Raw genomic sequence first — 27,381 nt, forward strand, 5'->3', positions numbered from 1 at the left:
TATAAATATACATTCATATAATTTGTATATACTTTTTTCTTATATTTAGTGGTTGTCCGTCTGTTTATGGCAAGCTGTAACATAGTGTGCCGCTAAGGTTACACAATTTCTCTCTTCCCCTAGTAGGTATGGGAGTTTTTGGTCGTCATTCAAATTTCTGAATTCCGGGCATATTTTTGTGAATTTTGGGTGAAATTCTCCCTTATGCCCTGATATGTTCTACAAGCTGTGATGAAGTGCATCTCTGTCTCCACCACTCCCTGACTGCAGTGAGAGCATATCCTGTCCTCTCTTGGTAGCTGGGTCTGTCTGTGTCTACCTTTTTCGATCGCCAGGCTATGTTCACTAAGTCTGTACATTGTCAAGGTTTTTCTCAGTTTGCTATCCTTTACCATGGTCAGGCAATCAGCCATGTTGTATTGTCTGTTTAGGGCCAAGTAGCAATTGAGTTTGTTTTGGGTTTTTGTTGTTTCTGCCCAATATGACAGATATTTTTCCTTTTGCTTAGAGACGATTGTGTTGGGTCGAATTCTTTGTGTTATGCTGTCACTGTCCTGGGGCTGGTTATTGTTAGTAGTTACTTCACTGAGTCCCAGGACTAGTTGACTGAGGGTATTCTTCTTTATGGTCCTCTCTTGGCATTTCAGGGCGTCGTAGTGATAGCATTGGGGATTGCTCATTTGTAGGTGATTCCAAAATTTGGTGGCTCTTTTTTGGATAGTGATTATTAATGGATATTGGCCTAGTTCTGCCCTGCATGCATTGTTTACGGTTTTCCTTTGAGTCCGGAGGATACTTTTACAGAATTCTGCATGTAGGATCTCAATTGGATGTTTGTCCCATTTTGCAAATTCTTGTTGTGTTAGCGGTCCCCACACCTCACTGCCATAGAGTGCAATTGGTTCAATTACTGATTTAAAAATTTTGAGCCAAATGCTAATTGGGATTTCTATTTGGATTGATTTTTTAATGGCATAGAAAGCCCTTCTTGCTTTCTCTTTCAGTTCATTCACAGCCAGATGAAAATTTCCCGTAGAACTGATTTTTAAGCCCAAGTATATGTAGTTAGTGGTTTGTTCAATTTTGGTTGTTCCTAGTGTGAAATTTATTTTGGGTCCCTGATGTCTGGATCTTTGCTGGAACACAAGGACTTTGGTTTTTTGGGGATTTATTGCCAGGGCCCGGGTCTGGCAGAATGACTCCAGCAGATCCAGGTTCTGCTGTAGACCCTCCTTAGTTGGTGACAGCAGAACCAGGTCATCTGCATAGAGGAGGAATTTAACCTTGGATTCATATAGGGTGAGGCCGGGTGCTGTAGATTGTTCAAGTAGTTTTGCCAATTCATTTATGTAAATATTAAAGAGTGTCGGTGAGATGGGCTAGCCCTGCATCACCCCCCGCCCCTGTGGGAAGTATTTTGTTTGTTTGTCTCCAATTTTAACTGCACATTTATTGTTTGTATACATTGATTTAATTACATCATATGTTTTTCCCCCTACCCCACTTTCGAAAGTTTCAGGAATAGACCGTCGTGCCAGATGGAGTCGAAAGCCTTCTGGAAATCTATAAAGCATGCGTAGATTTTGCTTTTGTTTTGATGAACATGTTTGTCAATAAGGGTCTGTAGGGTGAAGATATGATCTGATGTTCTATAGTTTGGTAGGAATCCAATTTGGCTTTTACTCAAGACATTGTGCTCCTCAAGGAAGTTTATAAGTCTTTTGTTTATGATACTACAGAATACCTTCCCCAGGTTACTGTTTACACAGATGCCTCGATAGTTATTTGGGTCGACTTTGTCCCCACTTATGTATATGGGCGTTATGAGTCCTTTGTTCCAGATATCAGGGAAGTAACCGACACTCAGAACCAAGTTGAAGAGTTTTAGGATAGCCAGTTTCATTTTATCGTCTGTGTGTTTAATCATCTCACTTAGTATGCCGTCTGCACCGCAAGCTTTTCCTGGTCGCAGGTCCTTGAGTTTTTCAAATAGCTCTTTTTCTGTTATTATGGAGTCTAGCGGGTTTTGGTTATCTTTTATGGCCATTTCGAGCTTTTCCAGGTTTTTGCATATTCGGCGTTGCTCTGGCCTTAGTATGTTTTTCTGGTATAATTTTTCAAAGTGGTTTTCCCATGTGTCTCCATTTTGAATGGCCAATTCGTCGTGTTGTCACTGTTACAGTGAGGGGTGTGGGGTATATCACTGTTACAGTGAGGGGTGTGGGGTATATCAGACTGTTACAGTGAGGGGTGTGGGGTATATCAGTGTGTTACAGTGAGGGGTGTGGGGTATATCAGAGTGTTACAGTGAGGGGTGTGGGGTATATCAGTGTTACAGTGAGGGGTGTGGGGTATATCGGTGTTACAGTGAGGGGTGTGGGGTATATCAGTGTTACAGTGAGGGGTGTGGGGTATATCGGTGTTACAGTGAGGGGTGTGGGGTATATCAGTGTTACAGTGAGGGGTGTGGGGTATATCAGTGTGTTACAGTGAGGATGTGGGGTATATCAGTGTTACAGTGAGGGGTGTGGGGTATATCTGTGTTACAGTGAGGGATGTGGGGTATATCAGTGTTACAGTGACGGGTGTGGGGTATATCAGTGTTACAGTGAGGGGTGTGGAATATATCAGTGTTTCAGTGAGGGGTGTGGGGTATATCAGTGTGTTACAGTGAGGGATGTGGGGTATATCAGTGTTACAGTGAGGGGTGTGGGGTATATCAGAGTGTTGCAGTGAGGGGTGTGGGGTATATCAGTGTGTTACAGTGAGGAGTGTGGGGTATATCAGAGTTACAATGAGGGGTGTGGGGTATATCAGTGTTACAGTAAGGGGTGTGGAATATATCAGTGTTACAGTGAGGGGTGTGGGGTATATCAGAGTGTTACAGTGAGGGGTGTGGGGTATATCAGTGTGTTACAGTGAGGAGTGTGGGGTATATCAGCGTTACAGTGAGGGGTGTGGAGTATATCAGAGTTACAATGAGGGGTGTGGGGTATATCAGTGTTACAGTAAGGGGTGTGGAATATATCAGTGTTACAGTGAGCGGTGTGGGGTATATCAGTGTGTTACAGTGAGGGGTGTGGGGTATATCAGTGTTGCAGTGAGGGGTGTGGAATATCAGTGTTACAGTGAGGGGTGTGGGGTATATCAGAGTGTTACAGTGAGGGGTGTGGGGTATATCAGTGTTACAGTGAGGGGTGTGGGGTATATCAGTGTGTTACAGTGAGGGGTGTGGGGTATATCAGTGTTACAGTGAGGGGTGTGGAATATATCAGTGTTACAGTGAGGGGTGTGGGGTATATCAGTGTGTTACAGTGAGGGGTGTGGGGTATATCAGAGTGTTACAGTGAGGGGTGTGGGGTATATCAGTGTTACAGTGAGGAGTGTGGGGTATATCAGTGTTACAGTGAGGGGTGTGGGGTATATCAGTGTTACAGTGAGGGGTGTGGGGTATATCAGAGTGTTACAGTGAGGGGTGTGGAATATATCAGTGTTACAGTGAGGGGTGTGGGGTATATCAGTGTTACAGTGTGGGGTATATCAGTGTTACAGTGAGGGGTGTGGAGTATATCAGTGTTACAGTGAGGGATGTGGGGTATATCAGAGTGTTACAGTGAGGGGTGTGGGGTATATCAGTGTGTTACAGTGAGGGGTGTGGGGTATATCAGAGTGTCACACTGAGGGGTGTGGGGTATATTAGTGTTACAGTGAGGGGTGTGGGGTGTTTCCATGTCTTACAGTGAGGGGTGTGGGGTATATCAGTGTGTTACAGTGAGGGGTGTGGGGTATATCAGTGTTACAGTGAGGGGTGTGGGATATATCAGCGTGATACAGTGAGGGGTGTGGGGTATATCAGAGTGATACAGTGAGGGATGTGGGGTATATCAGCGTGTTACAGTGAGGCGTGTGGGGTATATCAGAGTGTTACAGTGAGGGGTGTGGGGTATATCAGTGTTACAGTGAGGAGTGTGGGGTTTATCAGTGTTACAGTGAGGGGTGTGGGGTATATCAGTGTTACAGTGAGGGGTGTGGGGTATATCAGAGTGTTACAGTGAGGGGTGTGGAATATATCAGTGTTACAGTGAGGGGTGTGGGGTATATCAGTGTGTTACAGTGAGGATGTGGGGTATATCAGTGTTACAGTGAGGGGTGTGGGGTATATCTGTGTTACAGTGAGGGATGTGGGGTATATCAGTGTTACAGTGACGGGTGTGGGGTATATCAGTGTTACAGTGAGGGGTGTGGAATATATCAGTGTTTCAGTGAGGGGTGTGGGGTATATCAGTGTGTTACAGTGAGGGATGTGGGGTATATCAGTGTTACAGTGAGGGGTGTGGGGTATATCAGAGTGTTGCAGTGAGGGGTGTGGGGTATATCAGTGTGTTACAGTGAGGAGTGTGGGGTATATCAGAGTTACAATGAGGGGTGTGGGGTATATCAGTGTTACAGTAAGGGGTGTGGAATATATCAGTGTTACAGTGAGGGGTGTGGGGTATATCAGAGTGTTACAGTGAGGGGTGTGGGGTATATCAGTGTGTTACAGTGAGGGGTGTGGGGTATATCAGAGTGTCACACTGAGGGGTGTGGGGTATATTAGTGTTACAGTGAGGGGTGTGGGGTGTTTCCATGTCTTACAGTGAGGGGTGTGGGGTATATCAGTGTGTTACAGTGAGGGGTGTGGGGTATATCAGTGTTACAGTGAGGGGTGTGGGATATATCAGCGTGATACAGTGAGGGGTGTGGGGTATATCAGAGTGATACAGTGAGGGATGTGGGGTATATCAGCGTGTTACAGTGAGGCGTGTGGGGTATATCAGAGTGTTACAGTGAGGGGTGTGGGGTATATCAGTGTTACAGTGAGGAGTGTGGGGTTTATCATTGTTACAGTGAGGGGTGTGGGGTATATCAGTGTTACAGTGAGGGGTGTGGGGTATATCAGAGTGTTACAGTGAGGGGTGTGGAATATATCAGTGTTACAGTGAGGGGTGTGGGGTATATCAGTGTGTTACAGTGAGGATGTGGGGTATATCAGTGTTACAGTGAGGGGTGTGGGGTATATCTGTGTTACAGTGAGGGATGTGGGGTATATCAGTGTTACAGTGACGGGTGTGGGGTATATCAGTGTTACAGTGAGGGGTGTGGAATATATCAGTGTTTCAGTGAGGGGTGTGGGGTATATCAGTGTGTTACAGTGAGGGATGTGGGGTATATCAGTGTTACAGTGAGGGGTGTGGGGTATATCAGAGTGTTGCAGTGAGGGGTGTGGGGTATATCAGTGTGTTACAGTGAGGAGTGTGGGGTATATCAGAGTTACAATGAGGGGTGTGGGGTATATCAGTGTTACAGTAAGGGGTGTGGAATATATCAGTGTTACAGTGAGGGGTGTGGGGTATATCAGAGTGTTACAGTGAGGGGTGTGGGGTATATCAGTGTGTTACAGTGAGGAGTGTGGGGTATATCAGCGTTACAGTGAGGGGTGTGGAGTATATCAGAGTTACAATGAGGGGTGTGGGGTATATCAGTGTTACAGTAAGGGGTGTGGAATATATCAGTGTTACAGTGAGCGGTGTGGGGTATATCAGTGTGTTACAGTGAGGGGTGTGGGGTATATCAGTGTTGCAGTGAGGGGTGTGGAATATCAGTGTTACAGTGAGGGGTGTGGGGTATATCAGAGTGTTACAGTGAGGGGTGTGGGGTATATCAGTGTTACAGTGAGGGGTGTGGGGTATATCAGTGTGTTACAGTGAGGGGTGTGGGGTATATCAGTGTTACAGTGAGGGGTGTGGAATATATCAGTGTTACAGTGAGGGGTGTGGGGTATATCAGTGTGTTACAGTGAGGGGTGTGGGGTATATCAATTCAATTCAATTCAAATCGCTTTATTGGCATGACAAGGTACATCTTATGTTGCCAAAGCATCGAAAAACATTCATTGTTGAACACATAAATGCAGATCTATCCATACAGTGTATAAACAGATATATCCCTGAGTGTATAAATATACATTCATATAATTTGTATATACTTTTTTCTTATATTTAGTGGTTGTCCGTCTGTTTATGGCAAGCTGTAACATAGTGTGCCGCTAAGGTTACACAATTTCTCTCTTCCCCTAGTAGGTATGGGAGTTTTTGGTCGTCATTCAAATTTCTGAATTCCGGGCATATTTTTGTGAATTTTGGGTGAAATTCTCCCTTATGCCCTGATATTTTCTACAAGCTGTGATGAAGTGCATCTCTGTCTCCACCACTCCCTGACTGCAGTGAGAGCATATCCTGTCCTCTCTTGGTAGCTGGGTCTGTCTGTGTCTACCTTTTTCGATCGCCAGGCTATGTTCACTAAGTCTGTACATTGTCAAGGTTTTTCTCAGTTTGCTATCCTTTACCATGGTCAGGCAATCAGCCATGTTGTATTGTCTGTTTAGGGCCAAGTAGCAATTGAGTTTGTTTTGGGTTTTTGTTGTTTCTGCCCAATATGACAGATATTTTTCCTTTTGCTTAGAGACGATTGTGTTGGGTCGAATTCTTTGTGTTATGCTGTCACTGTCCTGGGGCTGGTTATTGTTAGTAGTTACTTCACTGAGTCCCAGGACTAGTTGACTGAGGGTATTCTTCTTTATGGTCCTCTCTTGGCATTTCAGGGCGTCGTAGTGATAGCATTGGGGATTGCTCATTTGTAGGTGATTCCAAAATTTGGTGGCTCTTTTTTGGATAGTGATTATTAATGGATATTGGCCTAGTTCTGCCCTGCATGCATTGTTTACGGTTTTCCTTTGAGTCCGGAGGATACTTTTACAGAATTCTGCATGTAGGATCTCAATTGGATGTTTGTCCCATTTTGCAAATTCTTGTTGTGTTAGCGGTCCCCACACCTCACTGCCATAGAGTGCAATTGGTTCAATTACTGATTTAAAAATTTTGAGCCAAATGCTAATTGGGATTTCTATTTGGATTGATTTTTTAATGGCATAGAAAGCCCTTCTTGCTTTCTCTTTCAGTTCATTCACAGCCAGATGAAAATTTCCCGTAGAACTGATTTTTAAGCCCAAGTATATGTAGTTAGTGGTTTGTTCAATTTTGGTTGTTCCTAGTGTGAAATTTATTTTGGGTCCCTGATGTCTGGATCTTTGCTGGAACACAAGGACTTTGGTTTTTTGGGGATTTATTGCCAGGGCCCGGGTCTGGCAGAATGACTCCAGCAGATCCAGGTTCTGCTGTAGACCCTCCTTAGTTGGTGACAGCAGAACCAGGTCATCTGCATAGAGGAGGAATTTAACCTTGGATTCATATAGGGTGAGGCCGGGTGCTGTAGATTGTTCAAGTAGTTTTGCCAATTCATTTATGTAAATATTAAAGAGTGTCGGTGAGATGGGCTAGCCCTGCATCACCCCCCGCCCCTGTGGGAAGTATTTTGTTTGTTTGTCTCCAATTTTAACTGCACATTTATTGTTTGTATACATTGATTTAATTACATCATATGTTTTTCCCCCTACCCCACTTTCGAAAGTTTCAGGAATAGACCGTCGTGCCAGATGGAGTCGAAAGCCTTCTGGAAATCTATAAAGCATGCGTAGATTTTGCTTTTGTTTTGATGAACATGTTTGTCAATAAGGGTCTGTAGGGTGAAGATATGATCTGATGTTCTATAGTTTGGTAGGAATCCAATTTGGCTTTTACTCAAGACATTGTGCTCCTCAAGGAAGTTTATAAGTCTTTTGTTTATGATACTACAGAATACCTTCCCCAGGTTACTGTTTACACAGATGCCTCGATAGTTATTTGGGTCGACTTTGTCCCCACTTATGTATATGGGCGTTATGAGTCCTTTGTTCCAGATATCAGGGAAGTAACCGACACTCAGAACCAAGTTGAAGAGTTTTAGGATAGCCAGTTTCATTTTATCGTCTGTGTGTTTAATCATCTCACTTAGTATGCCGTCTGCACCGCAAGCTTTTCCTGGTCGCAGGTCCTTGAGTTTTTCAAATAGCTCTTTTTCTGTTATTATGGAGTCTAGCGGGTTTTGGTTATCTTTTATGGCCATTTCGAGCTTTTCCAGGTTTTTGCATATTCGGCGTTGCTCTGGCCTTAGTATGTTTTTCTGGTATAATTTTTCAAAGTGGTTTTCCCATGTGTCTCCATTTTGAATGGCCAATTCGTCGTGTTGTCACTGTTACAGTGAGGGGTGTGGGGTATATCACTGTTACAGTGAGGGGTGTGGGGTATATCAGACTGTTACAGTGAGGGGTGTGGGGTATATCAGTGTGTTACAGTGAGGGGTGTGGGGTATATCAGAGTGTTACAGTGAGGGGTGTGGGGTATATCAGTGTTACAGTGAGGGGTGTGGGGTATATCGGTGTTACAGTGAGGGGTGTGGGGTATATCAGTGTTACAGTGAGGGGTGTGGGGTATATCGGTGTTACAGTGAGGGGTGTGGGGTATATCAGTGTTACAGTGAGGGGTGTGGGGTATATCGGTGTTACAGTGAGGGGTGTGGGGTATATCAGTGTCACAGTGAGGGGTGTGGGGTATTTCAGTGTCACAGTGAGGGGTGTGGGGTATTTCAGTGTCACAGTGAGGGGTGTGGGGTATTTCAGTGTCACAGTGAGGGGTGTGGGGTATTTCAGTGTCACAGTGAGGGGTGTGGGGTATTTCAGTGTCACAGTGAGGGGTGTGGGGTATTTCAGTGTTACAGTGAGGGGTGTGGGGTAATCGGTGTAACATTGACTAGTTTTTGGAGCAGACATGAGACAGTTTTGGTGAAGGGAACACGTGTGAAATACTCACCCATCTGATTAATGCAGCGTAGGTTAAGGGAGGACGGACATTGAAAATTTTATAATATTCCAAACTGGGATTGCAAATTTTATAATATTCCAAAGTGGGATTGATATCTAAACATGAAAGAAAAAAGTCAAATAAAGTAGGAAATACATTTGGTTTAAACAAAATTATAGATTATCAAGTGAATCCCCTTTATACAGAGCCCGGTCACAGTGAATCCCCTTTATACAGAGCCTGGTCACAGTGAATCCCCTTTATACAGAGCCCGGTCACAGTGAGTCCCCTTTATACAGAGCCCTGTTACAGTGAGTCCCCTTTATACAGAGCCCGGTCTCAGTGAATCCCCTTTATAGAGAGCCCGGTCACAGTGAGTCCCCTTTATACAGAGCCCGGTCACAGTGAATCCCCTTTATACAGAGCCCGGTCACAGTGAATCCCCTTTATACAGAGCCCGGTCACAGTGAATCCCCTTTATACAGAGCCCGGTCACAGTGAATCCCCTTTATAGAGAGCCCGGTCACAGTGAATCCCCTTGATACAGAGCCCGGTCACAGTGAATCCCCTTTATACAGAGCCCGGTCACAGTGAATCCCCTTTATACAGAGCTCGGTCACAGTGAATCCCCTTTATACAGAGCCCGGTCACAGTGAATCCCCTTTATAGAGAGCCCGGTCACAGTGAGTCCCCTTTATACAGAGCCCGGTCACAGTGAATCCCCTTTATACAGAGCCCGGTCACAGTGAATCCCCTTTATAGAGAGCCCGGTCACAGTGAGTCCCCTTTATACAGAGCCCGGTCACAGTGAATCCCCTTTATACAGAGCCCGGTCACAGTGAATCCCCTTTATAGAGAGCCCGGTCACTGTGAATCCCCTTTATACAGAGTCCGGTCACAGTGAATCCCCTTTATACAGAGCCCTGTCACAGTGAATCCCCTTTATACAGAGCCCGGTCACTGTGAATCCCCTTTACACAGAGCCCGGTCACAGTGAATCCCCTTTACACAGAGCCCGGTCACAGTGAATCCCCTTTATACAGAGCCCGGTCACAGTGAATCCCCTTTATACAGAGCCCGGTCACAGTGAATCCCCTTTATACAGAGCCTGGTCACAGTGAATCCCCTTTATACAGAGCCCGGTCACAGTGAATCCCCTTTATACAGAGCCCTGTCACAGTGAATCCCCTTTATACAGAGCCCGGTCACAGTGAATCCCCTTTATACAGAGCCCGGTCACAATGAATCCCCTTTATACAGAGCCCGGTCACAATGAATCCCCTTTATACAGAGCCCGGTCACAGTGAATCCCCTTTATACAGGGCCCGGTCACAGTGAATCCCCTTTATACAGAGCCCGGTCACAGTGAATCCCCTTTATACAGAGCCCTGTCACAGTGAATCCCCTTTATACAGAGCCCGGTCACAGTGAATCCCCTTTATACAGAGCCCGGTCACAGTGAATCCCCTTTATACAGAGCCCGGTCACAGTGAATCCCCTTTATACAGAGCCCGGTCACAGTGAATCCCCTTTATACAGAGCCCGGTCACAGTGAATCCCCTTTATACAGAGCCCGGTCACAGTGAATCCCCTTTATACAGAGCCCGGTCACAGTGAATCCCCTTTATACAGAGCCCGGTCACAGTGAGTCCCCTTTATACAGAGCCCGGTCACAGTGAATCCCCTTTATACAGAGCCCGGTCACAGTGAATCCCCTTTATACAGAGCCCGGTCACAGTGAACCCCTTTATACAGAGCCCGGTCACAGTGAATCCCCTTTATACAGAGCCCGGTCACAGTGAATCCCCTTTATACAGAGCCCGGTCACAGTGAATCCCCTTTATACAGAGCCCGGTCACAGTGAATCCCCTTTATACAGAGCCCGGTCACAGTGAGTCCCCTTTATACAGAGCCCGGTCACAGTGAATCCCCTTTATACAGAGCCCTGTCACAGTGAATCCCCTTTATACAGAGCCCGGTCACAGTGAATCCCCTTTATACAGAGCCCGGTCACAGTGAGTCCCCTTTATACAGAGCCCGGTCACAGTGAATCCCCTTTATACAGAGCGGTCACAGTGAATCCCCTTTATACAGAGCCCGGTCACAGTGAATCCCCTTTATACAGAGCCCGGTCACAGTGAATCCCCTTTATACAGAGCCCGGTCACAGTGAATCCCCTTTATACAGAGCCCGGTCACAGTGAATCCCCTTTATACAGAGCCCGGTCACAGTGAATCCCCTTTATACAGAGCCCGGTCACAGTGAATCCCCTTTATACAGAGCCCGGTCACAGTGAATCCCCTTTACACAGAGCCCGGTCACAGTGAATCCCCTTTATACAGAGCCCGGTCACAGTGAATCCCCTTTATACAGAGCCCGGGAACAGTGAATGCCCTTTATACAGAGCCCGGTCACAGTGAATCCCCTTTATACAGAGCCCGGTCACAGTGAATCCCCTTTATACAGAGCCTGGTCACAGTGAATCCCCTTTATACAGAGCCCGGTCACAGTGAATCCCCTTTATACAGAGCCCGGTCACAGTGAATCCCCTTTATACAGAGCCCGGTCACAGTGAATCCCCTTTACACAGAGCCCTGTCACAGTGAATCCCCTTTATACAGAGCCCGGTCACAGTGAATCCCCTTTACACAGAGCCCGGTCACAGTGAATCCCCTTTATACAAAGCCCGGTCACTGTGAATCCCCTTTATACAGAGCCCGGTCACAGTGAATCCCCTTTATACAGAGCCCGGTCGCAGTCAATCCACTTTATACAGAGCCCGGTCACAGTGAATCCCCTTTATACAGAGCCCGGTCACAGTGAATCCCCTTTACACAGAGCCCGGTCACAGTGAATCCCCTTTATACAGGGCCCGGTCACAGTGAATCCCCTTTATACAGAGCCCGGTCACAGTGAATCCCCTTTATACAGAGCCCGGTCACAGTGAATCCCCTTTATACAGAGCCCGGTCACAGTGAATCCCCTTTATACAGAGCCCGGTCACAGTGAATCCCCTTTATACAGAGCCCTGTCACAGTGAATCCCCTTTGTACAGAGCCCGGTCACAGTGAATCCCCTTTACACAGAGCCCGGTCACAGTGAATCCCCTTTATACAAAGCCCGGTCACTGTGAATCCCCTTTATACAGAGCCCGGTCACAGTGAATCCCCTTTATACAGAGCCCGGCCGCAGTCAATCCACTTTATACAGAGCCCGGTCACAGTGAATCCCCTTTATACAGAGCCCGGTCACAGTGAATCCCCTTTACACAGAGCCCGGTCACAGTGAATCCCCTTTATACAGGGCCCGGTCACAGTGAATCCCCTTTATACAGAGCCCGGTCACAGTGAATCCCCTTTATACAGAGCCCGGTCACAGTGAATCCCCTTTATACAGGGCCCGGTCACAGTGAATCCCCTTTATACAGAGCCCGGTCACAGTGAATCCCCTTTATACAGGGCCCGGTCACAGTGAATCCCCTTTATACAGAGCCCGGTCACAGTGAACCCCTTTATACAGAGCCCGGTCACAGTGAATCCCCTTTATACAGAGCCCGGTCACAGTGAATCCCCTTTATACAGAGCCCGGTCACAGTGAATCCCCTTTATACAGAGCCCGGTCACAGTGAATCCCCTTTATACAGAGCCCGGTCACAGTGAATCCCCTTTATACAGAGCCCGGTCACAGTGAGTCCCCTTTATACAGAGCCCGGTCACAGTGAATCCCCTTTATACAGAGCTCGGTCACAGTGAATCCTCTTTATACAGAGCCCGGTCACAGTGAATCCCCTTTATACAGAGCCCGGTCACAGTGAATCCCCTTTATACAGAGCCCGGTCACAGTGAACCCCTTTATACAGAGCCCGGTCACAGTGAATCCCCTTTATACAGAGCCCGGTCACAGTGAATCCCCTTTATACAGAGCCCGGCCGCAGTCAATCCACTTTATACAGAGCCCGGTCACAGTGAATCCCCTTTATACAGAGCCCGGTCACAGTGAATCCCCTTTACACAGAGCCCGGTCACAGTGAATCCCCTTTATACAGGGCCCGGTCACAGTGAATCCCCTTTATACAGAGCCCGGTCACAGTGAATCCCCTTTATACAGAGCCCGGTCACAGTGAATCCCCTTTATACAGGGCCCGGTCACAGTGAATCCCCTTTATACAGAGCCCGGTCACAGTGAATCCCCTTTATACAGGGCCCGGTCACAGTGAATCCCCTTTATACAGAGCCCGGTCACAGTGAACCCCTTTATACAGAGCCCGGTCACAGTGAATCCCCTTTATACAGAGCCCGGTCACAGTGAATCCCCTTTATACAGAGCCCGGTCACAGTGAATCCCCTTTATACAGAGCCCGGTCACAGTGAATCCCCTTTATACAGAGCCCGGTCACAGTGAATCCCCTTTATACAGAGCCCGGTCACAGTGAGTCCCCTTTATACAGAGCCCGGTCACAGTGAATCCCCTTTATACAGAGCTCGGTCACAGTGAATCCTCTTTATACAGAGCCCGGTCACAGTGAATCCCCTTTATACAGAGCCCGGTCACAGTGAATCCCCTTTATACAGAGCCCGGTCACAGTGAACCCCTTTATACAGAGCCCGGTCACAGTGAATCCCCTTTATACAGAGCCCGGTCACAGTGAACCCCTTTATACAGAGCCCGGTCACAGTGAATCCCCTTTATACAGAGCCCGGTCACAGTGAATCCCCTTTATACAGAGCCCGGTCACAGTGAATCCCCTTTATACAGAGCCCGGTCACAGTGAATCCCCTTTATACAGGGCCCGGTCACTGTGAATCCCCTTTATACAGAGCCCGGTCACAGTGAATCCCCTTTATACAGAGCCCAGTCACAGTGAATCCCCTTTATACAGGGCCCGGTCACAGTGAATCCCCTTTATACAGAGCCCGGTCACAGTGAATCCCCTTTATACAGAGCCCGGTCACAGTGAATCCCCTTTATACAGAGCCCAGTCACAGTGAATCCCCTTTATACAGAGCCCGGTCACAGTGAATCCCCTTTATACAGAGCCCGGTCGCAGTGAATCCCCTTTATACAGAGCCCGGTCGCAGTGAATCCCCTTTATACAGAGCCCAGTCACAGTGAATCCCCTTTATACAGAGCCCGGTCACAGTGAATCCCCTTTATACAGAGCAAGGTCACAGTGAGTCCCCTTTATACAGAGCCCGGTCACAGTGAATCCCCTTTATACAGAGCCCGGTCACAGTGAATCCCCTTTATACAGAGCCCGGTCACAATGAATCCCCTTTATACAGAGCCCGGTCACAATGAATCCCCTTTATACAGAGCCCGGTCACAGTGAATCCCCTTTATACAGAGCCCGGTCACACTGAATCCCCTTTATACAGAGCCCGGTCACAATGAATCCCCTTTATACAGAGCCCGGTCACAGTGAATCCCCTTTATACAGAGCCCGGTCGCAGTGAATCCCCTTTATACAGAGCCCGGTCACAGTGAGTCCCCTTTATACAGAGCCCGGTCACAGTGAGTCCCCTTTATACAGAGCCCGGTCACAGTGAGTCCCCTTTATACAGAGCCCTGTTACAGTGAGTCCCCTTTATACAGAGCCGTGTTACAGAGAATCCCCTTTATACAGAACCCGGTCACAGTGAATCCCCTTTATACAGAGCCCTGTTACAGTGAGTCCCCTTTATCCAGAGACCTGTCACAGTGAATCCCCTTTATACAGAGCCCGGTCACAGTGAATCCCCTTTACACAGAGCCCGGTCACAGTGAATCCCCTTTATACAGAGCCCGGTCACTCTGAATCCCCTTTATACAGAGCCCGGTCACACTGAATCCCCTTTACACAGAGCCCGGTCACAGTGAGTCCCCTTTATACAGAGACCTGTTACAGTGAGTCCCCTTTATACAGAGCCGTGTTACAGAGAATCCCCTTTATACAGAACCCGGTCACAGAGAATCCCCTTTATACAGAGCCCTGTTACAGAGAGTCCCTTATATACATAGCCCTGTTACCTTTGGTATCTGTGTCCTTGGCCTCACCCCCAATATGTCGAACGTCCCCCAGAGTGTCTTTGGTACTCGGAGCTATGTTACCTGAGAAGAGAGCGCTGTGTTTATCCCACAGGCGATGCCGAGCCAGTGACAGGGTCTCGCTGTTACCCCGGCCAGTCAGAGGAGATGCACCAAGTGTGGCCCAGTCCGGGATTAGCGGCACAGTGCAGGATACAGGCAGGTTCTTCACCGGACTCTGCAACCCTTTCTTAGGGACAGGAACAGAGAGTGTTACAGTGAGAGGTGCCACCCTGCCATGGTCCACCAACATTTCATCAACCTTCACCCTCATTTATAATCACTCAGAAATAAATGTGACATGCCCCAAAGCTGTCTGCATTCAATCTCCCTGCCTCACATCAGCTCCGATTCTCTCAGGCCAGTTCTGACGAAGGGTCATCGACCTGAAACGTTAACTCTTGTTTCTCTCTCTACAGATGCTGCCTGACCTGTTGAGCATTCCCAGCATTTTCTGTTTTTATTTCAGGGTCCCTCTGACCCGCTAGCTCCTCTCACATCCTGAAGGCGCGACTCCTTGGTCACTGGCGGTCCAGCTGCCCTCGGGCGGCTTGCCCTCACGTCTTGCTATTCGACTGGGAGGGAATCACAGCCGTCCACAGCTGACGCCCCTAGGCGCAGGAAGCGCTGGCTCGCGATCAGGGACAGGAACCCCGACTGATATCGCCCCTCCTGCCGTGACTGAGTTAACACAGCACAGAGCGGGGATGGAACCAGGGCCGGCCTGATCTGATCGCCAATTGATTTAAGCACCAATGTGAGAAATCTGTGCTCCCCATGAATTCATTAACCGTGCCCAGTAATCACAGAAACCACAGAAACCCCACAGTGCAGATAGAGGCCATTTCGGCCCATCGAGCCTGCACCGACACATATCCCACCCGATCCCCGTAACCCCTACACCAACACATATCCCACCCTATCCCCGTAACCCCACGTATTTAATCCCCCTAACACTAAGGGTCAATTTATCATAGCCAATCAACCTAACCCGCACATCTTTGGACTGTGGGAGGAAACCGGAGCACCCGGAGGAAACCCACACAAACACGGGGAGAATGTGCAAACTCCACACAGACAGTCGCCCGAGGCCGGATTCGAACCCGGGTCCCTGGCGCTGTGAGGCAACAGTGCTAACCACTATGCCACCGTAATGTCGCTGGATCGCTGTTTCATACTCCCCTCAGCCTCTTACTCACTGGGGTCCGCAGCGGGTGCTGTTCAGACACTTTAATCTTCAGCTGTGTCTGCATGGCCAGAAGTCGATCCTTCTCGAACTCCAGCTGTACAGGAAGAGAACAAAACCCACAACTTAGTGCCAAACTCGTCACCTTGTAGCCAGCGTGAGGCGTAAACTGTTGTGTCGGTACCTTTCTACCTAGACACAATTTAGGACTCCGAACTCAGAGATTCAAACATGAAGTGCTTTATTGGAAGGAAAGGAAGTTCTGGAAAGTTCCGAACAAAGAGAGCTAAAACTTAACAGAGAACACCCAACCATTTATCTCCTGTGACAGCACCACCACAGGTGGGAGGAGAACACACAATAGAACACACAATACATAACATTTCCTCCCCTCTTAAATGGAAGGTCCACATTATTCCTCAACAGGTAAGTTACTTTCAATGCACTCAACGAACCTAGGGTAGAGGTAGACTGCCTCAAACCCTGACTTTACCCTGGGGTTTATTCTCCCCCCCCGACCCTGAACACGGGGGCCCCACAAGGATGTGTGCTGAGCCCTCTCCTCTACTCCCTCTTCACCCACGACTGTGTGGCTGTTCATGGTTCCAACACCATCATCAAGTTTGCGGATGATACCACGGTAGTAGGCCAGATCACCAACAACGATGAGTCAGCCTACAGGGAGGAGGTCCAGCATCTCGTGAAGTGGTGCGCCGATAACAACCTGGCCCTTAACATCAAGAAAACCAAAGAAATCACTGTGGACTTCAGGAAGTCTAAAGGCGGAAGTCACACCCCCATCCACATCCATGGGGCTGTGGTGGAAAGGAAGGACAGCTTTAAGTTCCTCGGAGTCCACATCACGGAAGACCTCTCCTGGTCCCTCAACACCTCCTCTCTGGTGAAGAAGGCCCAGCAGCGCCTATATTTCCTAAGGAGGCTGAAGGGATGTAACCTGTCACCCCTGATCCTCTCTAACTTCTACCGCTGCACTATAGAGAGCATCCTGATGAACTGTATCACAGTATGGTATGGCAGCTGTAGCTACTATGACCGGAAAGCCCTGCAGCGGGTAGTCAAAACTGCCCAACGCATTACCGGCACCCGGCTACCGACCATAGAGCACATATACCAGAAACGCTGTCTACGGAGGTCACGGACCATCATAAAAGACCCTACCCACCCCAGCCACAGTCTGTTCGCCCTCCTGCCATCTGGGAGATGCTACAGATGCATTCGCACCCGAACGACCAGATTTAGGAACAGCTTCTTTCCCAGGGCTGTCATCCTACTGAACTCCACAAATAAACACTAAAGCCTGCACATCTGCCGATGCACTTTATTATGTTTATGTTTATGTTAATGTATTACAAACCAAATGTATGTTGAATGTTAAATGTCTTAATCTAAATGTACACTCTCGGGAGCCGCAAGCCTACATTTCGTTGTACTGCACTTGTACACTAACAATGACAATAAAAGTTGATTTGATTTGATTTGTGGGTAAGTCACTAAGCCTACAGATCCAAGCGTCTTGGAGGCCGCCGCTCTCTGACAGGATACCGGCGGTCATCGCTGGCTTCCACAGCAGTAGGCATTGACACAGGCCTGGATGGAGAAGGTGCCTGTGTCAGTTGAAAGTCAGGAGTTTGCACAGGTGGAACAGTCTCTTTGACTTCCTGTGTTGGAGAAGAGCACTGTGGCAAAGGATGCTGGTTTGTGGTATCATCCGGAAACAGTTCAGGCCAACCAGCCGTTGGAGCCTCTGTGGCTGTCTCTGCTCCTAGCAACAGTTGATCTGTGTGTCTTCTCCAGACGACGTCCTCAGCAGTCTCAACCGTGTAAGGAACCCATTTCGGTCCAGTGTTGTAGTTTCGAGCTAGAATGTGCTCTCCAGGATGAAACCGTCTCTCCTTGGCTCTTTTCTCTCTCTTTTCAACTTGAGCTTGTTGTTGACAATGGACAACCTGTTCTGCCCTTGGAGGTTTGAGTAAGTCAAAACTTGTCTGCAACTGCCTCTTCATCATGAGCGAAGCGGGGGAAGTTTTGGTTGTGGCATGTGGCTCGTTCCTGTAGGACAACAGGAAGCTGTTCAGACGTTGGTGGATTGAGCCCTGACCTTGCGATGCCTTCAAGGCGTGCTTCAAAGTTTGCACAAACCTTTCTGCCTGGCCGTTAGTAGAGGGATGATAGGGCGCAGACCTGATGTGTTGGACACCATTCACATGCAGGAAGGTTGCAAACTCCTGTGATACAAATTGTGGACCGTTGTCACTTACGAGTTCTGGTGAGCCATAATGGCTGAACATCTCACCAAGTTTCTCAATTGTTTTCTCTGCCGTGGTAGACCTCATCACAGCGACCTCCGGCCACTTGCTACGAGCGTCCACAACCACCATAAACATCTTCCCTTCGAAAGGACCGGCGAAGTCCACATGTACTCGCTGCCACACTTCTGCAGGCCAATCCCAGGGGTGTAGGGTTGCCAGCTGTGGAACATTCCGGACCCTTTGACATGGGGAACATGTTTTGGCTTTCTCCTCAATATTCCCATCGAGACCTGGCCACCAGAAGTAGCTTCTTGCCATTTCCTTCATCCGAACCATCCCACTGTGGCCTGTATGAAGTTGTTGCAGTATAGGTTCCCTCAGAGGTGGTGGAATGATGACACGGCGTCCCCAAAGAAGACAACCTGCCTGGACGGAGAGCTCATTTCTTTTTGAAACATAAGGTTTCAAACTAGGAGAATCTCCTATCGCTCTCCCTCGAATGACATCGTCCATTACCTCAGACAGGACTGGATCGTTGCGGGTGTACCTTCGCATCTGAACTGCAGTGGCAGGTGCTCCCTCCACTTGTCTAAAGTAGAAGATGTCTATCTGATGAGGCTCTGGGGGAGTAACAGGCAAGGGTAGCCTCGAGAGACCGTCTGCGTTGCCGTGCAAGTCTGATTTGCGATATTTGATGTCGTATGTGTGTCCTGACAACAGTAAAGCCCACCTTTGCATCCTGCTTGCAGCGAGAGACGGAATTCCGGTGTGGGGCCCGAAGATTGAAGTCAATGGACGGTGGTCCGTCAGGAGTGTGAACCTTCTCCCAAACAGGTACTGATGAAATTTTCGAATTCCAAAAACGATTCTCAAGGCCTCGCGCTCGATCTGCGCATAGTTACTCTCGGCCTTGTTCAAGGTGCGTGATGCGAAGGCGATAGGTTTCTCTTCACCCGAAGGCATGATGTGGGATATGACTGCTCCCACACCATATGGTGATGCATCACATGCTAGCTGCACGGGTAAATGGTTGGGTGTTCTCTGTTAAGTTTTAGCCCTCTTTGTTCAGAACTTTCCAGAACTTCCTTTCCTTCCAATAAAGCACTTCATGTTTGAATCTCTGAGTTCTGAGTCCTAAATTGTGTCTAGGTAGAAAGGTACCGACACAACAAGTGGCGACGAGGATGGGTAATTTCCCTTTACCACATATAGTGGCAGTTTTGCAGTCTGTCTGTTCAATTTAACTGTCACCTCAATGACGCCTCTCATGGCCACAGGTTTGCCGGTATACGTCTTTAGCACAATGTTTGTTGGCTGAAGGGTAAGATGCTTTAGCATTTTGTTGTAGACAGTGTCTGAAACAAAGGACACAGCCGCGCCTGTGTCCACCTCCATCCGCACTGATTGTCCCTCCACCAGTGGTGACACCCAGTAGCCATTTGAACCACCTGCAACCGTCAGTATGTGCACCTCTTCCTCCTCAGAGGTGTCGCTCCCCTCTGTTTTGCTTGTTCCATCATACTGCACTGAATGAACACTCTTTTTCCTCTCTTGTCCAAATACAGACATTTTGCTTCCATGCTTCCCAACTCTGTCTGTTCTTTTTTTACCTCTACAGGCGCGTTCAATGTGACCTTTTTTGCCACAATTTCGGCATTCCAGCTCCGTACACCAGCAATCATTAGCGTGATGGCCCGTTTTCCCACAACGGTAACATGTGCCGTTCCGCGCACCTTTAGGCTCAGACGACACCTTGTGAACTCTCCCTGTTGAACTCAACTGGTGAGCCTCCTTTTCCGCCATCTCCATGGAGACACTAACTTCAATGGCCTTTTCAAGAGTAAGGTTGTCCTCAGTAAGAAGGCGCTTCTGTGTGGCTGCATTTTGCAGACCACACACAAGTCTGTCTCTAATGGTGTCATTCAGCACCTCCTTGAACTGGCAGTGTTCCGACAACCTTTTTAAAGCAGCAATAAACATCATCACTGATTCCCCCTCCTCTTGATTCCGTTTGTGAAATCTAAATCTCTCAGCAATAACCAGAGGTTTTGGTGAAAAATGTGTTCCAAGAATTTCCACTAGTTGCTTATATGTTTTAGTTCCTGGCTTATCTGGCTACACGAGGCTGCGAAGTAAGTTGAATGTCTTCGGCCCGATTACACTCAAAAAGGTAGGCACGACCTTTTCATTTGCCACCGCATTCGCCAATACAAAATAGTCAAAACGTTCCGTATATGCACTCCATTGCTCCACATTTTCATCAAAATCATCGATGTTTCCTAATATAGTAGCCATCTCACGTTTCAAATTGAATTTTCTGTTTACTCACTGCACCGTAACGTACGCAGATTCATCCGCTCCTCGTTGCCACTTGTTGTGTCGGTACCTTTCTACCTAGACACAATTTAGGACTCAGATCTCAGAGATTCAAACATGAAGTGCTTTATTGGAAGGAAAGGAAGTTCTGGAAAGTTCCGAACAAAGAGAGCTAAAACTTAACAGAGAACACCCAACCATTTATCTCCTGTGACAGCGCCACCACAGGTGGGAGGAGAACACACAATACATAACATAAACCGCGGCAATCTGCGCATCCAGCGTGTGACAGCGTTAGTCCCCGCTTCAGGCAACCCCGCGACATCCCGAAACCCCATCACCAACTGTGAATTACTGTGAAATGCACCTGCTGCTGTTCTGTGGATAGACACAACAACCTTTTTGGTACACAGCAAGATCCCACTAACAACGACGAGCCCCAAGCGATGGAGACCCACACAGCCTGCCTGGGATCAGCCATGTTACCAGCTCCCATTAGAAACATAGAAGATAGGAGCAGGAGTAGGCCATTCGGCCCCTCGAGCCTGTTGCGCCATTTAATGAGATCATGGCTGATCATCCAAACTCAGTACCCTGTCCCTGCTTTCTCCCCATATCCCTGGATCCTTTTAGCCTTAAGAAATATATATTCCTGCCATTCTAATATCACCCATAGCAGAGGGAGATGGGAGACCTTCCTCTGTGTAAGGGCTGCATTTATCTCCGAGCCCAGAGGTAGCTGCGTGTCCCATACTCTCTCTCTGTGAGCCCAGGCTGTGCGAGTCTATATCTACCTGGCTGTTCACGCACAGAGTCTACGCACCTTTGACTCCAGCTGTTTAACCTTCTCCTTCTGGATGAGGCATTGTGCGGTGCTCGTGTCATCGAGGCAATGGACCTCGTTGAGATGCCTGCCATCAAACGGAAAGCCAAAGCATTAGCGTTTCAGTGCATTGCGTATTGAAACAGGGCAGCACAGGGGTGAGCAGAGAGAAGCACCGCGAGCAGTCAAAGTATTTATACATCGCAGGGAGTAAATGGCCCCAAAGATCCCGGACGTGCTGAGACGCAGCTGTCTAAACACCCAGTGCTGACCTCGCTACAGTAACCAAGAGTACAGTTTATAGCAGAACACAGGGTTCTGAAAGGGTTAACGGGCAATGCCAAATATTCTGGGTGCTGTTCCTACTAGTTTCGATATGGGCCTGGCCCCTTTGGCCTCTGCGCTGTTGAGTGGTCATTGCTCTGTCCAGTACCACTGGTCAGCTCATCGCAAGCCCCACCCAGCACCGTCTGACTGACAGTGTCACTGGTCAGCCAATCGCACTCCCCACCCGGCACCGTCTGACTGACAGTGTCACTGGTCAGACCATCGCATTCCCCACCCAGCACCGTCTGACTGACAGTGTCACTGGTCAGCCCATCGCACTCCCCACCCAGCACCGTCTGGCTGACAGTGTCACTGGTCAGACCATCGCACTCCCCACCCAGCACCCTCTGACTGACAGTGTCACTGGTCAGACCATCGCACTCCCCACCCGGCACCATCTGACTGACAGTGTCACTGGTCATACCATCGCACTCCCCACCCAGCACCGTCTGACTGACAGTGTCACTGGTCAGCCCATCGCACTCCCCACCCGGCACCGTCTGACTGACAGTGTCACTGGTCAGCCCATCGCACTCCCCACCCGGTACCGTCTGACTGACAGTGTCACTGGTCAGCCCATCGCACTCCCCACCCGGCACCGTCTGACTGACAGTGTCACTGGTCAGCCCATCGCACTCCCCACCCGGCACCGTCTGACTGACAGTGTCACTGGTCAGCCCATCGCACTCCCCACCCGGCACCGTCTGACTGACAGTGTCACTGGTCAGCCCATCGCACTCCCCACCCGGCACCATCTGACTGACAGTGTCACTGGTCAGCCCATCGCACTCCCCACCCGGCACCGTCTGACTGACAGTGTCACTGGTCAGCCCATCGCACTCCCCACCCAGCACCGTCTGACTGACAGTGTCACTGGTCAGCCCATCGCACTCCCCACCCAGCACCGTCTGACTGACAGTGTCCCTGGTCAGCCCATCGCACTCCCCACCCAGCACCGTCTGACTGACAGTGTCACTGGTCAGCCCATCGCTCTCCCCACCCAGCACCGTCTGACTGACAGTGTCACTGGTCAGACCATCGCACTCCCCACCCGGCACCGTCTGACTGACAGTGTCCCTGGTCAGCCCATCGCACTCCCCACCCAGCACCGTCTGACTGACAGTGTCACTGGTCAGCTCATCGCACTCCCCACCCGGCACCGTCTGACTGAGAGTGTCACTGGTCAGCCCATCGCACTCCCCACCCGGCACCGTCTGACTGACAGTGTCACTGGTCAGCTCATCGCACTCCCCACCCAGCACCATCTGACTGACAGTGTCCCTGGTCAGCCCATCGCACTCCCCACCCGGCACCGTCTGACTGACAGTGTCACTGGTCAGACCATCGCACTCCCCACCCGGCACCGTCTGACTGACAGTGTCACTGGTCAGCCCATCGCACTCCCCACCCAGCACCGTCTGACTGAGAGTGTCACTGGTCAGACCATCGCACTCCCCACCCGGCACCGTCTGACTGACAGTGTCACTGGTCAGCTAATCGCATTCCCCACCCGGCACCGTCTGACTGACAGTGTCACTGGTCAGCCCATCGCACTCCCCACCCGGCACCGTCTGACTGACAGTGTCACTGGTCAGCCCATCGCACTCCCCACCCAGCACCGTCTGACTGACAGTGTCACTGGTCAGACCATCGCACTCCCCACCCAGCATCGTCTGACTGACAGTGTCACTGGTCAGACCATCGCACTCCCCACCCAGCACCATCTGACTGAGAGTGTCACTGGTCAGCTAATCGCATTCCCCACCCGGCACCGTCTGACTGACAGTGTCACTGGTCAGCCCATCGCACTCCCCACCCGGCACCGTCTGACTGACAGTGTCACTGGTCAGACCATTGCACGCCCCACCCAGCACCGTCTGACTGACAGTGTCACTGGTCAGCTAATCACATTCCCCACCCGGCACCGTCTGACTGACAGTGTCACTGGTCAGACCATCGCACTCCCCACCCGGCACCGTCTGACTGACAGTGTCACTGGTCAGCCCATCGCACTCCCCACCCGGCACCGTCTGACTGACAGTGTCACTGGTCAGCCTATCGCACTCCCCACCCGGCACCGTCTGACTGACAGTGTCACTGGTCAGCCCATCGCACTCCCCACCCGGCACCGTCTGACTGACAGTGTCACTGGTCAGCCCATCGCACTCCCCACCCGGCACCGTCTGACTGACAGTGTCACTGGTCAGCCCATCGCACTCCCCACCCGGCACCGTCTGACTGACAGTGTCACTGGTCAGCTAATCGCACTCCCCACCCGGCACCGTTTGACTGACAGTGTCACTGGTCAGACCATCGCACTCCCCACCCGGCACCGTCTGACTGACAGTGTCACTGGTCAGCCCATCGCACTCCCCACCCAGCACCGTCTGACTGAGAGTGTCACTGGACAGCCCATCGCACTCCCCACCCAGCACCGTCTGACTGACAGTGTCACTGGTCAGCCCATCGCACTCCCCACCCAGCACCATCTGACTGACAGTGTCACTGGTCAGCCCATCGCACTCCCCACCCGGCACCGTCTGACTGACAGTGTCACTGGTCAGCCCATCGCACTCCCCACCCGGCACCGTCTGACTGACAGTGTCACTGGTCAGACCATCGCACTCCCCACCCAGCACCGTCTGACTGAGAGTGTCACTGGTCAGCCCATCGCACTCCCCACCCAGCACCGTCTGACTGACAGTGTCACTGGTCAGACCATCGCACTCCCCACCCAGCACCCTCTGACTGACAGTGTCACTGGTCAGACCATCACACTCCCCACCCAGTACCCTCTGACTGACAGTGTCACTGGTCAGACCATCGCACTCCCCACCCAGCACCCTCTGACTGACAGTGTCACTGGTCAGACCATCGCACACCCCACCCAGCACCCTCTGACTGACAGTGTCACTGGTCAGACCATCACACTCCCCACCCGGCACCGTCTGACTGACAGTGTCACTGGTCAGCCCATCGCACTCCCCACCCGGCACCGTCTGACTGACAGTGTCACTGGTCAGCCCATCGCACTCCCCACCCGGCACCGTCTGACTGACGGTGTCACTGGTCAGCTCATCGCAAGCCCCACCCAGCACCGTCTGACTGACAGTGTCACTGGTCAGCCCATCGCACTCCCCACCCAGCACCGTCTGACTGACAGTGTCACTGGTCAGCCCATCGCACTCCCCACCCGGCACCGTCTGACTGACAGTGTCACTGGTCAGCCCATCGCACTCCCCACCCGGCACCATCTGACTGACAGTGTCACTGGTCAGACCATCGCACTCCCCACCCTGCACCGTCTGACTGACAGTGTCACTGGTCAGCCCATCGCACTCCCCACCCAGCACCGTCTGACTGACAGTGTCACTGGACAGCCCATCGCACTCCCCACCCAGCACCGTCTGACTGACAGGGTCACTGGTCAGCCCATCGCACTCCCCACCCAGCACCGTCTGACTGACAGTGTCACTGGTCAGCCCGTCGCACTCCCCACCCAGCACCGTCTGACTGACAGTGTCACTGGTCAGCTCATCGCACTCCCCACCCGGCACCGTCTGACTGACAGTGTCCCTGGTCAGCCCATCGCACTCCCCACCCAGCACCGTCTGACTGACAGTGTCACTGGTCAGCCCATCGCACTCCCCACCCAGCACCCTCTGACTGACAGTGTCACTGGTCAGCCCATCGCATTCCCCACCCAGCACCGTCTGACTGACAGTGCCACTGGTCAGACCATCGCACTCCCCACCCAGCACCGTCTGACTGACAGTGTCACTGGTCAGCCCATCGCACTCCCCACCCAGCACCGTCTGACTGACAGTGTCACTGGTCAGCCCATCGCACTCCCCACCCAGCACCGTCTGACTGACAGTGTCACTGGTCAGACCATCGCACTCCCCACCCAGCACCCTCTGACTGACAGTGTCACTGGTCAGCCCATCGCACTCCCCACCCGGCACCGTCTGACTTACAGTGTCACTGGTCAGCCCAACGCACTCCCCACCCGGCACCGTCTGACTGACAGTGTCACTGGTCAGACCATCGCACTCCCCACCCGGCACCGTATGACTGACAGTGTCACTGGGCAGCCCATCGCACTCCCCACCCGGCACCGTCTGACTGACAGTGTCACTGGTCAGACCATCGCACGCCCCACCCAGCACCGTCTGACTGACAGTGTCACTGGTCAGCCCATCGCACTCCCCACCCAGCACCGTCTGACTGACAGTGTCACTGGGCAGCCCATCGCACTCCCCACCCGGCACCGTCTGACTGACAGTGTCACTGGTCAGCCCATCGCACTCCCCACCCGGCACCGTCTGACTGACAGTGTCACTGGTCAGCCCATCGCACTCTCCACCCGGCACCATCTGACTGACAGTGTCACTGGTCAGCCCGTCGCACTCCCCACCCAGCACCGTCTGACTGACAGTGTCACTGGTCAGCCCATCGCACTCCCCACTCGGCAGCGTCTGACTGACAGTGTCACTGGTCAGCCCATCGCACTCCCCACCCAGCACCATCTGACTGAGAGTGTCACTGGTCAGACCATCGCACTCCCCACCCGGCACCGTCTGACTGACAGTGTCCCTGGTCAGCCCATCGCACTCCCCACCCGGCACCCTCTGACTGACAGTGTCACTGGTCAGCCCATCGCACTCCCCACCCGGCACCGTCTGACTGACAGTGTCACTGGTCAGACCATCGCACTCCCCACCCAGCACCCTCTGACTGACAGTGTCACTGGTCAGCTAATCGCACTCCCCCCCCGGCACCGTCTGACTTACAGTGTCACTGGTCAGCCCATCGCACTCCCCACCCAGCACCGTCTGACTGACAGTGTCACTGGTCAGCTCATCGCACTCCCCACCCAGCACCATCTGACTGAGAGTGTCACTGGTCAGCCCATCGCACTCCCCACCCGGCACCGTCTGACTGACAGTGTCACTGGTCAGACCATCGCACTCCCCACCCAGCACCCTCTGACTGACAGTGTCACTGGTCAGCCCGTCGCACGCCCCACCCGGCACCGTCTGACTGACAGTGCCACTGCTCAGACCATCGCTCTCCCCACCCAGCACCATCTGACTGACAGTGTCACTGGTCAGCCCATCGCACTCCCCACCCGGCACCGTCTGACTGACAGTGTCACTGGTCAGACCATCGCACTCCCCACCCGGCACCGTCTGACTGACAGTGTCACTGGTCAGCCCATCGCACTCCCCACCCAGCACCGTCTGACTGACAGTGTCACTGGTCAGACCATCGCACTCCCCACCCGGCACCGTCTGACTGACAGTGTCACTGGTCAGCCCATCGCACTCCCCACCCAGCACCGTCTGACTGAGAGTGTCACTGGTCAGACCATCGCACTCCCCACCCGGCACCATCTGACTGACAGTGTCACTGGTCAGCCCATCGCACTCCCCACCCGGCACCATCTGACTGACAGTGTCACTGGTCAGCCCATCGCACTCCCCACCCAGCACCGTCTGACTGACAGTGTCACTGGTCAGCCCATCGCACTCCCCACCCGGCACCATCTGACTGACAGTGTCCCTGGTCAGCCCATCGCACTCCCCACCCGGCACCGTCTGACTGACAGTGTCACTGGTC

General features: G+C 51.0%; 1 protein-coding gene across 2 annotated transcripts in view; it reads right to left on the minus strand.

The window, feature by feature from the left end:
• LOC147086635 (forkhead box protein P2-like) overlaps positions 1-27,381 on the minus strand; it is a 427,219-nt gene that overhangs the window by 348,614 nt on the left and 51,224 nt on the right. The window contains exons 6-9 of one of the 2 annotated variants that reach the window (XM_085978775.1): positions 21,433-21,520; positions 16,037-16,120; positions 14,781-15,027; positions 8,784-8,890 (exon numbers count right to left, since the gene is read on the minus strand). In XM_085978775.1, the coding sequence (XP_085834901.1) occupies positions 8,784-8,890; positions 14,781-15,027; positions 16,037-16,120; positions 21,433-21,520 (526 nt within the window). The remainder of the gene's footprint in view (positions 1-8,783; positions 8,891-14,780; positions 15,028-16,036; positions 16,121-21,432; positions 21,521-27,381) is intronic. The other variant, XM_085978776.1, reaches the window with a different exon arrangement.

The sequence above is a fragment of the Somniosus microcephalus genome, unplaced genomic scaffold, assembly GCF_052327205.1.
Source record: "Somniosus microcephalus isolate GS21.2 unplaced genomic scaffold, FLI_Smic_1.0 unresolved_chr7, whole genome shotgun sequence".
Taxonomy (NCBI): domain Eukaryota; kingdom Metazoa; phylum Chordata; class Chondrichthyes; order Squaliformes; family Somniosidae; genus Somniosus; species Somniosus microcephalus.